Source organism: Olea europaea, chromosome 10, assembly GCF_002742605.1.
Source record: "Olea europaea var. sylvestris chromosome 10, O_europaea_v1, whole genome shotgun sequence".
Taxonomy (NCBI): domain Eukaryota; kingdom Viridiplantae; phylum Streptophyta; class Magnoliopsida; order Lamiales; family Oleaceae; genus Olea; species Olea europaea.
In genome coordinates, this window is record NC_036246.1 from 15,434,652 (window position 1) to 15,450,492 (window position 15,841).

The 15,841-nt window shown below is 37.5% G+C and overlaps 2 protein-coding genes across 2 annotated transcripts; both read right to left on the reverse strand.

Annotated features, from left to right (window-relative positions):
• Window positions 1-1,198: 1,198 nt before the first annotated feature.
• On the reverse strand, window positions 1,199-2,317 carry LOC111400336. Its single transcript, XM_023027751.1, has 2 exons — window positions 1,629-2,317; window positions 1,199-1,583 (listed from the first exon to the last, which is right to left on the reverse strand). The coding sequence occupies exons 1-2, from the start codon at window positions 2,315-2,317 to the stop codon at window positions 1,199-1,201; spliced, it is 1,074 nt and encodes a 357-aa protein (XP_022883519.1).
• Window positions 2,318-2,371: 54 nt separating this feature from the next.
• Window positions 2,372-3,268, reverse strand: LOC111400337. Its single transcript, XM_023027752.1, has one exon. The coding sequence runs from the start codon at window positions 3,266-3,268 to the stop codon at window positions 2,372-2,374; it is 897 nt and encodes a 298-aa protein (XP_022883520.1).
• Window positions 3,269-15,841: the final 12,573 nt, after the last annotated feature.

Below are 15,841 nucleotides of genomic sequence, written 5' to 3' on the forward strand. Positions count from 1 at the left end.
TCAACGGCGAACACTGCTGCCAGTAGCTCTTTCTCTATAGCCACATAATTCATTTGAGCCTCATCCAAAGTCTTATTGGCATAGTGAATCACATGAGAACTTTTCTCCTTTCGTTGACCTAACACTACGCCCACTGCATGATCACTGGCATCACACATAAGCTCGAACAGATAATTCCAATCTGGAGAAGTCAATACTGGAGCAGAAACCAATTTTTCTTTTAAGGCATTGAAAGCTGTCAAGCACTCCTCAGAGAAGTGAAATGGGGTCCCTTTTTCTAGTAAATTGCACAATGGCTTCGAGATTTTGGAAAAGTCTTTGATGAAGCGACGGTAGAACCCAGCGTGATCCAGAAAACTTCTAACTCATTTACTATTACAGGCGATGGTAGTTTTTTGATGACTTGTATCTTAGCTATATCAACCTCAATACCCCGTGCTGAAATTAAATGTCCTAACACAATCCCTTCCTGAACCATGAAATGACATTTTTCCCAATTTAATACAAGGTTTGTGTCTTCACACCGCTGTAACACTTTTTCCAAATGTTCAAGGCATTCCTTGAATGATTTTCCAAACACTGAGAAATCATCCATAAACACCTCAATAATATGTCCCACCATGTCTGAGAAAATAGACATCATACAGTGTTGAAAGGTGGCTGGAGTGTTGCAAAGGCCGAATAGCATCCTCCTATAAGCAAAAGTGCCATAAGGGCATGTAAAGGTCATCTTCTCTTGGTCATCTGGTGCTATAGGAATTTGATTGTACCCCGAATAACCATCCAGGAAGCAATAGTACGCATGTCCAGCAAGTCTCTCTAGCATCTGATCAATGAAAGGAAGGGGAAAGTGATCCTTCCTTGTGGCGTTGTTGAGTTTGCGATAATCAATGTAAACTCTCCAACCCGTGACTATTCGTGTCGGGATGAGCTCATTGTTTTCATTGGGAACCACTGTGCTCCCTCCCTTTTTTGGTACGACTTGTACTGGACTTACCCAATGACTGTCTGATATGGGATAGATGATCCCTGTATCCAGAAGCTTTAATATCTCTTTCCTTACCACTTCCTGCATAGTCGGATTTAATCTGCGTTGATGCTCAATTGAAACTTTGTAATCATCTTCCATCAGTATTTATGCACGCAAAGCGAAGGGCTGATCCCTTTTATATCCGATATTGTCCATCCTATTGCTGTCTTACGCTCTCGAAGCGCCCTCAGCAATTGATTCCACTTCTGTAAGATTGTTTGAGATGATTACTGGAAGTGAATTCTTTTCCCCCAAGTATGCATAACGAAGATGAGTTGGTAGTTGTTTGAGTTCAAGAGTTGGAGCTTGTTGTATAGATGATAAACGTGTTGTGAGTCTTTCACCGAGTTCCAGACGTGGTTGCTTGAAGAATGGTGGCATGGCTGCCAAATACCGTGCACATTCTTTTATTTCCTCATTTTCTGATGGTAAATCTTGCGAATGCACTAAACAAGCCTCAAGCGGATCCTGAGGGTGATCTAGTTTGAATTCCTTTGACATCGCTTCTTTTATTATATCAATCTGCATGCAAGAATTTGGTTCGCTCTGAAATCTGAAAGCTCAAAACACGTTGATTGTCAGTTCTTCTTTATTTAACCTTAATATCAACGGACCCTTTTGCACATCTATCAGAGCTCTTCCCGTGGCCAAAAATGGACGACCCAATATGAGGGGGACGTCTCTATCTTCTTCTGTATCCAGAATAATGAAGTCTGCTGGGAATATAAACTTATCAACCTTCACCAAAATATCTTCACAAATAACACGACGGTGTTTGATCGACCTGTCAGCCAACTGTAGTGAAGCTGTTGTCGGTTTTGCTTCCCCCAAACCTAGTTTTCGGAAAAGAGATAAAGGCATTAAATTAATGCTAGCTCCTAGATCACACAATGCCTTATCTATATACAGATTACCAATGTGATAAGGAATAGTAAAACTCCCTGGGTCTTTTAGTTTCGGTGGTAATTTGTGTTGGAGAATTGTGCTATACTCCTCAGTAAGCATTACTATTTCATTGTCTTCTAGCTTCCTCTTATTTGATAGAATATCCTTCATGAACTTGGCATAGCTGGGCATTTGGGCTAAAGCTTCAGCAAATGGTATGTTAATATGCAGCTTCTTGAACACATCCAAAAATTTCTTATGTTTTTGCAATCTCTGTGGAAATGGAATTGGAGGAACATATGCTTTGACTGGAGCAGTTGCCTTCACCTGTGGACTACCTGATGATTCAACTTGATTTTCCTTAGCGGCCTTGTCTAATTCATCCACTTGGTCCTCGTCCATGGTAGGTGCCTTTTCTATGATAGTTGCTGGCCGCTTTACATGTATTTCTGGTAACTAGATGCCACTATGTGTAGTGATTGCTTTGACCTGTTCCTTAAGATTTGTTTCAATATTGCTGGGCAATGTCCCTTGAGCTCTACTTGATAGTGCGGCTACAATCTGTCCAACCTGTTGTTCTAAATTCTTGATCGAAGCTTGTTGGTTTTGAAAGTTGATCTCAGTTTTAGTAATGTATTGAGCCAGCAAATCTTCCAACGATGGCCTTCTCCCTTGCTGTTGTTGCTGTTGAAAACCTGGTGGTTTATTCTGATTGCTTCTTCCCTGTTCTTGTCCTTGATTATTAGACCAAGAGAAATTTGGATGGTTCTTCCAACCCGGATTAAATGTGTTGGAGAAAGGATTATTTTGCTGTCTCTGAAAGTTCAGTGCGTAGCTAACTTCTTTGAATTGATTAACATGTGTAGACGCCAAAGGGCAGCGTGTACTAGCATGATCCGCTCCACAGCCTTCACAAACAGGTGGCGATTGGTGTACCATGTTGACTGACTTAGATAGATTGTCCATTTTCATTGTAAGAACTTCCATTTGCACGGCCAGTGCTGTCATTGCATCTACGTTGTGTAACCCTGATGTTTTCCTTGGAGCTTCCCTATCAGTTGGCCACATCGATTGGTTTTCAGCTATTTTTTCATACAGGTCATATGCCTCATCAACATCAAGTGTCATAACCGATCCTCCTGCTGAAGCATCTATCATATTTCTAAACTCTTGTTTTAGACCGTAGTAGAAAAGATATTGCTGAGCCTGCTTGGGAATGTCAAGGTTGGGGCAGTTTTTGAAAAAATTCTTGAACCTCTTCCATGCCTCAGGATAGCTCTCTAAATCTTTTTGCTTGAAGGTGTGAACGTCATTCATAATTTGGTGAGTTCGAGAAGGTGGAAAGAATCTCATCGTGAATTTTTGAACCATATTTTTTCATGATTGAATACTCCCTGGTGGTAAATAAAGAAACCATTCTCTAGCAGTGTCCTTCAAGGTGTGAGGGAATAATCTCATTCGGAATGCATCTGCTGATATCCCTTCGTGACTGATCACTTCACATAACATGCCAAAAGCATAAATATGCTGATGAGAAATTTTCGTGGCTTTTCCATAGAACCTGATGTCGTGGTGATTTTGAAACAAATTGATGACATCTGGTCTGAGGTGAAAGTTAGGTTGTCCGAAGGGAGGATATACCATAGCAGGTTGTACTGGTGCGAGAATTGGATTGATTTAATATCCAACTAAAACAGGAGCTTCGTTCAAGTTAGCTCTCAGTTGATTTGGCTGCAGTGCTGGCTCGAGAATTGGATTTTGTGGTTGATTTTGGTTATCAGCCATTCTCTTTGCTTGACGTTGAACTCTTCTGCGATTTCTAAATGGTCTTTCAATTTTGTGGTCTATTGGAAAGAGATCTGGCTCGTCAGGATTTTGCATAAACTAAAGTTGCCTAAAAAGTGTCATGGTAGCCTAAAAACAACTAAAAAATTAAATGAAAATAAAAACAATAAAAGTAAAAATAAAAACGAATCGAAAATATCTAATAACTAAAATTAACACCGTTATTCCCCGACAACGGCACCAAAAACTTGTTCGTCAAATTCCAGCAAGCGTATAGGTTCGTTAACAAGTAATAATCATGATGAGAGAGTTATCGTCCCACGAGGAATAAGGATCAATTTTAGTATATTTGATATATTTGAATTCGTGTTTGTAACTAAAAGATGATCGAAGGAATAGCTAAAGAATTTTTTATATCTAAGACTTGTGAAAATAATTAAAATTGGTTTAAAAATTCAAATGTATGAACGTATTGAATTTCTGACGCCATTAATTCTTAGTTTTAATTCTCGACCAATAATAATTATTTCAATTTATGCAGTTGCGACGATCGATAATTCCACTATTATTTATTATTCTTTTCCAAGATATAATAAACCTATGATTACCACGAGACAATCCTATTCCTAGTCCGACTTTATATGACAACCATGCATTGACATTTAGGATTATCACATAAGATCGCGCACGCCACAAATATTATTCCTAATATTTATTGCCCGCATATCCCAATAATAGTGTTCTACCTATCATGAGTTTTCCAACACTACGAAAAAGCAACTTGTTATCCTAATAGTGCGCATACATTAAAACAATCTAATTATGCATATTAATGAAATCACAACGCAATAATTAACATAAAAACATAGGTCTCGAATTAAAACTAAAAATTAAACAATTTTGTCATCATCCAATACGTGAAATGGGATTAGCCAAACATGATGCGAGAATTAAATAAATAAAAGTGGAACCACATCACCGATAATTGACAAAACGTAATTAATTCCAAATTCTTGGCACAATCTTGATGAATTATTTGCACCAAAAAAATTCTGGAATTGTTTCTCTCTGTCGCGCATCCATCTCCGTGTAATCTGCCACTTTTATTGTTAATTCCACAATTCAATTTCAGCCAAAGCACCTTGAAAAGAAGCCGCTTATGTGTTTGTATGTGTTGCTCAATTCTGTCTCTTCTTCCGCTTCAGTTTCCGTGTGATATGTAATAAATTTCAGCGCCGATAGACTCTATTGATTCTCCTTCTCTTCACTTTTTGTGCATAATCTAATAATCTAGGTTGCATAATTATTGTTTTGAGTCCTCTATTTAATTCCTCCAGCAGCCGGCCAACTTATGTGAAAATTATAATATTGGCCGACGCTCCAATCTGTTCCATTCCCCAGGCAACCGACAGTTTTGCAATTCCCTCCGCTCTCCCTTTTTTCTACATGTGTTTGTATATATATACCTCAACAATTAAACCCTTGTTGTAGTCCAATTAGGGGTCCAAAGCATGATTACATTTTGATTCCAAACAAGTCCAACTTAGGCCCAATGTGTTATTTCCACTTCCGGCAGATTCCTTTGCAATTCCCATGGGCAATTAAACTTTGTCCAATTTAGGAGTTGAAGCCCAAATTTGAATTCCAATGCATTATTTATCTTCAATTCCTTCTTCTTTTGTACTCTTTTTTATCACTTCCATCGATCTACAAAACAACATCAAAATCACATATTAGCACGTCTAAAATACTCTCCAAGATAGCCAAATCAAGAATTTAATGGCATAATATAATAATTGTAAATCACTCATCAGACACTTCTAAAATACTCTCCAAGCATGTATCACTTCTTGTTAGTTTTCTCGGCATAGCTTTTCTGTCCTGCGGTTTCTCACAGATAGTGTCAATGAAATAATAATAGAGCAAACCTTCGTATCCTCCTGGTAGCGTAAGGTGCTTCTACTACTCCGGTGATCTAATGTTACCTACAAAATGGCTTTTTTCCCCATTTTAACTCCAACATGAGAATTAGTATTTAATTTAAGAGTGCCGGGAAAGGCAAAGTGTGTATTCAGATAGCCAAAAAAATTTTAGATCCATACGTGTCTCACCTTGGGGATATTAATAATTGATTTAAGCCCTGTATCTGTTGTGCGATTTATTGCCACGTGTCCCGCATAGCACCTTCCACTACCCCCACGTTCTGAGTGAAAGACCATCGTTTATCTAGCTACTGGTTGTGTCCGTGATAACCATTAAATAAACCTTATCTAATTCAACAATGTTTTCATGGATGAGGGTTATGTTGGACTTGTCGTATTTGATGGTCTCATATGGATCGACTACCTATCATAGATGTAGAGAACCTCTCAGTGGTCAACAACCTAGCATGGATGTAGAGGCTTCTCAGTGGTCGACAATCTAGCATTGGGTGCTCTACGTAGAGTGTTCATGGGTTACATTTACCTCGCCGATTGTGGTGAATAGTTATTGGTACTATCTAACGTCACATTTTAAAGGCATTGCGAATGTCAAAAATGGGAAAACAAACGTCGCTACTAGGAACAGAAGTACATTGAGGAGATCCAAGTTGAAATTTTTTAAAATAAAACCCTCTTATTAGGAATCCAATTACATTGTCCCCATTAAGAAATCATCAAAGTCTCTGTTGTGTTGAAAAAGTGTAAATTTGCCGCATTAGGAAACCAAATTAAACAGAAATGTATATACCTCACTGCTATAGAGTTATGTAGGTACATAGGTATGTGTTACAAAGAAAGATATGCTACAGTTTATGGAGAATCATTAAGTGAATAATTTGCACAATGAACCAAAAGAAGCCCATATTACCTTCATAGTTGTCATCCATCTAAGCATTTTTAAAACATGGAAAGCCAAAAGAAGCTCAATAAGCCTATCACAAGATTGAAACGAAAATCTCCTCATATAACGAGTGCAAAAGGATTACCTTCTTTCAGGCAAGAGATCCGAGCACAACAAGAAATGCAACTTTTGCTGATCAAGACATTGGTCGGTAAAAATCCAAAATCAGTCGGTAAATCCAATTTATAACTAAAAAATGTTGATTGGCTGCTGGTCACCAAAAGCCACCCAAAGAAGGGTTTTACAGACCAATCTATACTTTATTGGGAAAAATGGAGATTTTGATTGGCCAAAAAATTGTTGGTTTGTAATGACAAAACTTTTTGCAAACCATACTTTTGCAAGTAAATTTCTAAATAAGTCGGCAATAAACAAGTCATGAGTAATGGTAGTAAACACAGGCTGACCATAACAATTAGTCGACAATAACATACATATGCTGACCAAGAAATCAAGTGACATTTGTCAAGAAAATAATGAATTTTCCAACCAACAAAATTCAAGGTAGTAAATTTGGATTGTATTTTACTGCGATAATAAAAATTATAAAGCAGATCAACAAGCCAATCAAACACAATGTACCAATAAAAAAAATCCGAAATCGAACAACAATAGTCACAACCAAAAGCCTCTAGCAACATATTTTCAAGGCAAAATATTTACAAGTCAATTCCAATTCAAACTATGAAAACACGTGTAGTCTAAACTATAATGGAAAATCCAAAATAAAAAGCCTAATCAAGTTCCAAAAATTTGATAAGCCTAGTTTCATTAAATATTTCTCCTTGGTCACAGGATGGATTCAGCCTTTTGTATCCTTGTAATGTATGTTCTTCCACAGCAAAATTCACAAAAATTATTGGAATATGATGTTCCTATTGCATGCAACCAAAATCATAATGCTAGCAATTTAGATCATTAGGGATATGCGTACATGTCAATGTAATATTTGCACACATTCAATATATGGAAGAGTGACTTTTTAATTTGTTGTCAATAGAAAATGAAATGAGTGCAACCATGTGACGTAATCATGTTTCAAGAAGTTATACACCGAGAATTTTGCAGTTGGATGACATCTAATGAACTTTGACAACATCTGTATTGTTCTTTCTAATATCTGAGAAGAAACACTACTGTACAAACTCAACTTTCTCACTCTTTGCTTCACTTCCTTTGAGATGTTATAGTTCTTTTCATTTTCATGGAAACTAGGAAGAGAAAAACATTCACCAGGGCAAATAAAAGGCAAACCAGGAAGAGAAAGAAAGATAAGAAAGTTCCAAACAAACTCGAGGCCTCCAAGTAACTTTCTTGCACTCCTGTACTTAATATTATTCCCTCTGGTCTTGGAAGTTCAAGGTCATGGCTAAAGCAATATCATTGTGTTTAATTCAAGAGCTAATTGTTCCAATGGTCACTGAACTTAGGCCTATGTCTATGACTGGTCACTAAAGTTTAAAATGTCAAGTTTTGATCACTGAACTTATGTCCATGTCTTTGATTACTCATTGAAGTTTAAAATATCGAGTTTTAGCTAGTGAACTTTGAAAAATATTTTACATTACTCACTGTAAACTCGATGTTTTTCAAAATTCAACATTTATATTAATGAGTAACGTACGACATTTTTCAATGTTCAATGGCCAAAACTTAACATTTTAAACCTCAGTAAGTAATCGAAGACATAGACCTAAGTTCAGTGACCAAAACTCAACATTTTAAATTTCAGTGACCAATCAAATACATGGGCCGAAGTTCAGTAACCATTGGAACAATTAATTTTTCATTCAATTTCCCTATACAATAAAGAGAAACTTCATCCTGGCACTCTTCATAGGAATGTGTCAATTTTTTTTGCTTTTTTTTGGCTTTTGCCTTAAATGCTCTCTCTCCTTACAACTTTGAATATATTTTATATTTTTTCTTCAACCTATAAAAACTTGAAAAGTATTTTGCTTTTACTTTAAAGCAACCATCTCGCTCCCCATTTCTCTTCACAACTGTATTCGACAATCTTCTTTCTTTCATTTTTTCGGCTATCTTCTCTCCATCATTTCTCTACGCATTTGAAGAATTGATTTTCATTTTTTAGTCATCATTCTCTCCTTAAATTCTCTTGGTGTGTTACAGATTGAGGGCTTTCTATTTGACACATAAATTTGAGATATGTTCTGGGAGTTTTGATTCGTATGCTCAATCTTGATCCTATTTTTCTTCGTTTTTCTGGGTGTTATTTTTTTTTAAGAAGAAATTTGAGATTTTAGAGAAAATAGGGATTTTGGAATCAACAAATTTTATTTTGACAAGTTTCGATTTGGTGTTGTTGAAGCTCTGGTCATGTTATTCTTTTTTAGATTTTAATCTAGTCCTTGCGATTTTTTGTGTTATTAAAAGATGTTGGAATTTTTTATTGGAAATTGGTTGTGACCAATTTTAGATGATTATTTAAGTGGAATTCTTTATTTGGTGAATGAGAAACTAAACCAAATGTAAGCCACTTAATACTTGAAATAGTTGGAAAATCGTACAGAATATTGTGGAATATTCTTGAAATATGTGGATGAAAAGATGTGTCTTTTTATATGAAAGATCATGACTCTTAGTATGGGTGTGATTAATTTCTAATAGTGATTAATTTCTAATAATTGTGTCTCTTAATATATAGAAATAAGTTTCAAGAGATGTGTCTTTTGGTATGGTTGTATCTTTTGACATACCTTTCCGACTACTATATATAGACCCCCATGTGTTTGAATTTCATCATTCAAGAAATTCATGAAAGTCAATAGATAGTTTCATATCATTCATTTCCATGCTAATACTTTAGTTTGCATAGAACACTTGCATCAAAGTCATGATTGTGGTAGAGAGGGAACTCCGTTCGAGTTCGTTGGTCAAAGTCATTTGGAGTGCTCATATGGCTTGACGTGGTCGTTGTATCTTGGGAGATGATTGACGAAAAATCATAAGCACTGATGCCGGGCAAATTCATCTTAAGGACAAAGTGTCCAACACTTGCCTTGCCCGATCGCATCACTCGTATCTCACCTTGATTCTTTCTGACTTCTTTCTTCGTATTTGATTTCAGAAAATTAATAACATTCTTTTGATTTCATGGAGGTTTGAAATCGAAAGGCTATAGTTCGACCCAACCAACACCTAGTGGGGTGGTGAATAGGTGTCTACGCGAAATTTAACAATTTAATTAAGTTATGCAACAAGTCACATAAATTAAACATCGTCCAAATTCATTCACATGATTTAACTACCTATGTTGAATTGCCGGTTGAATTGAAATTGACAGAAAGTAATAAATAACACAAAAATTGTTGACGGAAAAAATCCAACTGGGTAAAAACTCCGGGCACAAGCCAGTAGGGATTCACTATAGAAGACTCCAACTTACAGTACGCCCAACATGACTGTATCTAACAACACTCTGACCTCCTTACTGTATCAACCAAAGCTCTCCTGGATTCTGCAGATCTGCGCCAAAATCCCAGTCTTGTATTTCTTGTATTTCCCGTGAATCAACAAGAACTCCAGTTCTTCAATCAACCTCCTTCCCAGATCTTCAATTAACTGATCTTCTGAAAGTAGTGAGGATTTTTGATAGGTGTTTGATGTTTTTTTCTTCAATGAATCATATGGTGAAGAGTTTTGCAATTGATCCTTTGGTGGAGAGGAAAATATTGTGCTATGTGTTTTGCCAAAGGTTGTTAATAAAAAGCGAAATTTTTGTTTATATAGTAGGTCATTTTTGGAAGTATGGAGCGTTTAAAATTCCCGAGGAAGGAAAATTACCAAACACCGGATGACACTGTCGCTCGAACGAAGTGCCGGCGAAACTCTAGCGACGCACTCTCGCTCGAGCGAAGTGGTGGCGAAACTCCAGCGACGCAAGTTCTATTATTTAGGCTCGAGCGAGGTCAGGGCAAAACTCTAGCACCAATCTTGCGCCGTTTTCATCTTCAAAGCATCCAACTTTACCCTAGACCTATATATTAATTATTATAAAATTGCAACACAAGTCCCTGAACTTTTAGACATTGACAAATTGGTCCTTAACGTTACAAACTCGACAAATTAGTCCTTTTGGTCACAGATTGCCAATTACAACATTTTCCTAACAAACTTCCCATTTGGTATTATGTGACAAAATTACACAAGACAGTCACAAAAAAATGTAACTCCTAACGACCTATTCATCCAACCAAAGCAACTATCTCCTGTCGAACCTGTTTCCTGAAATACAGAAACTCAATACCAAGTGTAAAAGCACATGAAATGGAAACAGTAGATAAAATAAGGAATAGTACATATGTAATTAACCAGATTAAGAAGCAATATTAATGTAAGTCAAAAAACACCAAAAACATACATCAATATTGCTAAGATATCAAAACTTAATCTAGTCATTAAATAGATATCAAACCACAGTTATATCACAGTTAATCCAATATATCACAGTTAAATTGAGATTAAACTATCTACTCCCCCTTTTTGTCACAAATGACAAAGGATCGAAAACTAAAACTAAAACTAAGAAGCAGCACCACCCGCACTCGGTGACTCATCACTAGTCTCGTCACTCGAGCTCTCATCTAATCGATCACGAATCCAACGCAACTGACGCTGACACACTGATAGAGCATGCCGAAATGAAGAAAGCTTAGTAGACTGATGCTCTAAAGCAGCACGTAACTGCATGATCTCTGCCATCATACGAGTCTGCTACGCGACTAAAGTAGACATCTGACCCATAAGCATCACCATGGGATCAACAGGCAAGGAAGCCACCCCTAGAGTAGAAGTAGATGTCGAAGGAAAGGCAGCTCGAAGTGAAACGCTGAAGAAAAATCCGAACGAGGAGGAAGAAAGACACGGAACCCCCATTAAGAATATCAGTAATAAGATCAAAGGGCTCCGAAAAATCAAAAATATCAACGGGCTCAGCCTGAGCAGCAGCATGAGCCGAAGAGGATGAGACATGGGATCGACTCTGGTGAATGGTCTGCTGTCCTATCGGGCGACCTATACGAGTATAAGACCCCTCGGGGAAAGATGCACCAAGAGAAAGGACAACCCGATGAATCAAATAGGCATAAGGTCACCTTAAATGACCCCCAGGAGTATGAAAAGAAGCTAGAATCTACTGGCACACAAAAGTAGGAAGGTCAATAGACACCCCATGAAGTGGTACATATAGAAAACGAGCCCATACCATCGGTAAAGAAGAAGTATGGGCAACAGACCACAGGTTTGTGCACACGATGCGCAACAAAACCTGTCGATCAGTGGGTAATGAACCCGTGGCCATAGCCGTAGGCCCCCCAGTAGACGGGGTGTTCAAAAGAGTCAACCGAACAAGGGCATCGGCCAGAAGAGAAGCAGGGAGAAGATAGGGATACGTCGGATGAGGAATCTGAGGTATACCTAACGCAAGAGCTATTGCAGATGGAGTAACTCGAAAAGAATGACCTCTAAGAAAACTCCTAAACGACGACCCATCCACCTCATAAATATTAGCATAAAACTCTTGAACGGGGAGTGGAGGCGGCGGTGTAAGACCAACAAGAAGGGGCTCCCAACTCCGAAAAACAAAAATAGCGGCGACTTCAACAGGAAGGTCAGATAGAATTACCTCACGCTCCATGAGAATGGGGCGTAAGGAGAACTGAGACGTGAAAACTTCCTGAGTTGTAGCAGAAATAAATCGGGATCTACTATAAGATGTTGATCCACTAGCGGGCTGTACAGAGGTACGAGAGCGCTTACAAGCCATCTGGCACATGCGGAGTTGAAAAGAATAAGCATAATGTGAAATGCACGCATCACGATGCAACATGATATGAGAAGATGCACACACGGAAGCACATATGATCCAATCACATAAACATGAATGAAAACACACATGGCATGCAATGACACTCAAACAAGTAGGAAAGAATAGAAGGAAAAGAAGGAAATCAAAAAAAATCAAAAGAAACCAAATAAGCATAAAAAAGTGAACTTTCATCGAACATGTGGCATGCGTGACTTCGGCACCAAATTCCAAGCACATACGAGACCCAATCACAAATCCAAACACATCCCTAAAAACTACATGCTATGGAATTCACAATCAAACAAACCACACATCAAACGAATCAACAAGGTGCAAGAACTACATTGATGAACATGGACCAAAAACTTAGAAAAAATGTGAAGAAAACCATAGGAATGCACTATAATTTGGGAAATGGAAAGCAATACTTGATGCAAAACATGTGTACAAGCAAGATGTAATGCCAAAATAACACAAAACAACACAACGATCAAGAAAAGAGATCAAACAAACCAAAAAAAATTGAAAGCAAAGAAAGTTGGAAATTACCTAAAGATTTTGCCAAGAAGTCAGTGTTTCAGACCCAAGATTATGTTAAAGATGTCGAATTGAGGCCAAAAATGAATTGGGAGTGAATAATTTTGATGGAAGAAGAAAAGAATTGAAGGAGGAGGAAAAAAATGATGAAATGCGCGAAAAATTGAAACAACCGCATTTTAAATATATATGTCGCTCGAGCGAGACCGGGGCAAAACTCGAGCGACATCCTTTCTACTTTTGTCGCTCGAACGAAGTCCAAGCGAGACTCGAGCGAAAATGAAATGTCAAAAATAGCATCAAACATTTGAAATTTATGAAAAGTAGCTCAATTTTGGAAAATAACGAAAATAGGTCCCAAAACTTTTATTTTTATTTTCAGTTGTATGTATATATTATTATTTTTTTTTGTAAAGTCAAACTAAAAAATCAATGATGACGCACGTACCCAAATATGTAGACGATACGAATAATATGCACAAAATCACAAACCCGACATTCAGAGCATGTAGACAAATCATAAGTCCACACATAGTTCAAAATCCTATGAAGTAAATTTTATACAAAACATCAGCGTGAAATGTGCCATGTAGTCCATGCAAGTTAGACTCAAAACCTTAAATTAGTGAGAAATGACACGTGAAAACAACTGTAAAAGAGTATATATTGACCAAGTGCCAGTTAAATCCAATTCCACGAGGACCTATATCAAACAGTATAATTGTCACAATTTTACTCCCCCTATATATATATATATATATATATATATTTGTTTTTAATAACATAAGAACTTAGGTGCAATCCTATCTTCATTAGGCGACAGAAATGACCCCTGTAACGAAATTTGGGCCGGTGACTCTCAAGCCAGACGACCATAGGGCACCAGGTTAGAAACCCCTAAGGCTTAATTGTTCGAGTCAAATAGGCCCCAAAGACAGAAATAAGTTTAAAGAATAATGTACAAAATGGGGAAAGACAATATTGATTAGGTTACACTCGTCACAGATCAAGTCAAATGGACAAACAACCCCGATCACAAAAGAATACCATCCCAAGTCTCACCCATGCGGTCAAGACCTACCTACAGGACTACAGTGTGTGCTGTGCGAAAATGCATGATGAGCCATATACCAAGAACTCCACAGAAAGTGAGAACTACGATGGAACCTCAGACTCATACACATGATGAAAAATAGAGTTTGATCCTGAATGCAAACATCATAACGTCATACACGATGCACACAAAAATTTTTATTTATTTATTTTTTATTTATTTATTTATTTATTTATTCTAAATTTCAAATACAAACTTAATACTCAAAATCAAAACTAAAAAAAATAACTAACAAACAAAATGCACCACACACACTTTATCAAATACAAGATATGAAATGAATAAGTGCAGATATGATAAATGCATGAATTCATGATCAGATAGGCAAACAAATACCAACAGCCGTCCGAAGCGACTCAAACCTCATCCCATCTAGTGGTTTCGTAAGTAGATCGGCTAATTGGTTGTCAGTAGAAACATGATCTAAGGAGACAACATGTGTTTCAACAAGTTCACGAATAAAATGATGTCGTATGTCAATATGTTTTGTTCGGGAATGTTGAATGGGATTCTTAGAAATATTTATAGCACTGGTATTATCACAGAAAACAGTCATGGTCCCTTAATTAATCCCATAATCACTCAGCATCTGCTTCATCCAGAGAAGCTGAGTGCAACAACTTCCAGCTGCTGTGTATTCGGCCTCTACTGTGGATAGGGATATGAAATTTTGTTTCTTACTTAAACCAGGCTATTAGATTGCTATCCATGTAGAAACAGCACCCAGAAGTACTTTTTCTATCATCTGCATTCCCCACCCAATCGACGTCGGAGTAGCCAGCCAAATCAAGATTAGAATTTCTAGAACAGAAAATCCCTAGATCAACAGTACCACTCACATATCTAATGATGCGTCTAACAGAGTTTAAGTGTGATTCTTTGGGATCTGCCTGAAATCGAGCACACACTCCAACACTAAAAGCAATGTCAGGTCTAGTAGCTATGAGATAGAGAAGACTACCTATCATGCTTCGATATAGGGAAGGATCTACACTCTTACCTGAAGGATCACGACCTAACTTCAAGCTAGTACTCATAGGTGTCCTAGTATGCTTCTTACTGTCTAACCCAAATCGCTTAACTAGATCCTTTGCATACTTAGACTGTGAAATATACAAGCCATCCTCAGTCTGTTTCACCTGAAGTCCAAGAAATAACTCTCAACTCACCAACCATACTCATCTCAAATTCTTGCTTCAAACACTCGGCAAACTCATATGCTAGAGACTCAATAGGAGAACCAAAAATGATGTCATTGACATAAATTTGAGTGATAGTGATGGTCTCTTCAATATGTCTAATAAATAAGGTCCTATCAGCACCACCTCGAGAGAAACCATGTTCCTCAAGATATGACGTAAGTCTCTCATACCAAGCTCTAGGAGCTTGTTTCAGACCATAGAGTGCTTTGTGGGGTTTGTAGACATAGTGGGGAAACTTTGGATTAACAAATCCTTTTGGTTGTTCCACATAGACTTCTTCTTGAAGAAATCCATTCAAGAAGGCACTCTTAATGTCCATTTGATGTAGCTTGAACCCTAAGGTACAGGCAACAGCAAGCAGAATCCGAATAGACTCAAGTCGTGCAACAGGGGCAAAAGTCTCATCAAAATTAATTCCCTCAACTTGAATATAACCCTGAGCAACTAATCTGGCCTTATTCCTAGTTATAATACCTTGGTCATCTGTCTTGTTCGTAAAGATCCACTTAGTACCAATAACGTTACAATTCTCAGGCCTGGGTACTAAGATCCACACATTGTTTCTAGCAAATTGA

Coding starts and splice junctions, on each gene's coding strand:
- LOC111400336 (XM_023027751.1), bottom strand. CDS start 2,317: ATGGACGAGGACCAAGTGGATGAATTAGACAAGGCCGCTAAGGAAAAT. Junction 1,584..1,628: donor AAGGGTCCGTTGATATTAAG/GTTAAATAAAGA, acceptor TTGAGCTTTCAG/ATTTCAGAGCGAACCAAATT.
- LOC111400337 (XM_023027752.1), bottom strand. CDS start 3,268: ATGAGATTCTTTCCACCTTCTCGAACTCACCAAATTATGAATGACGTT.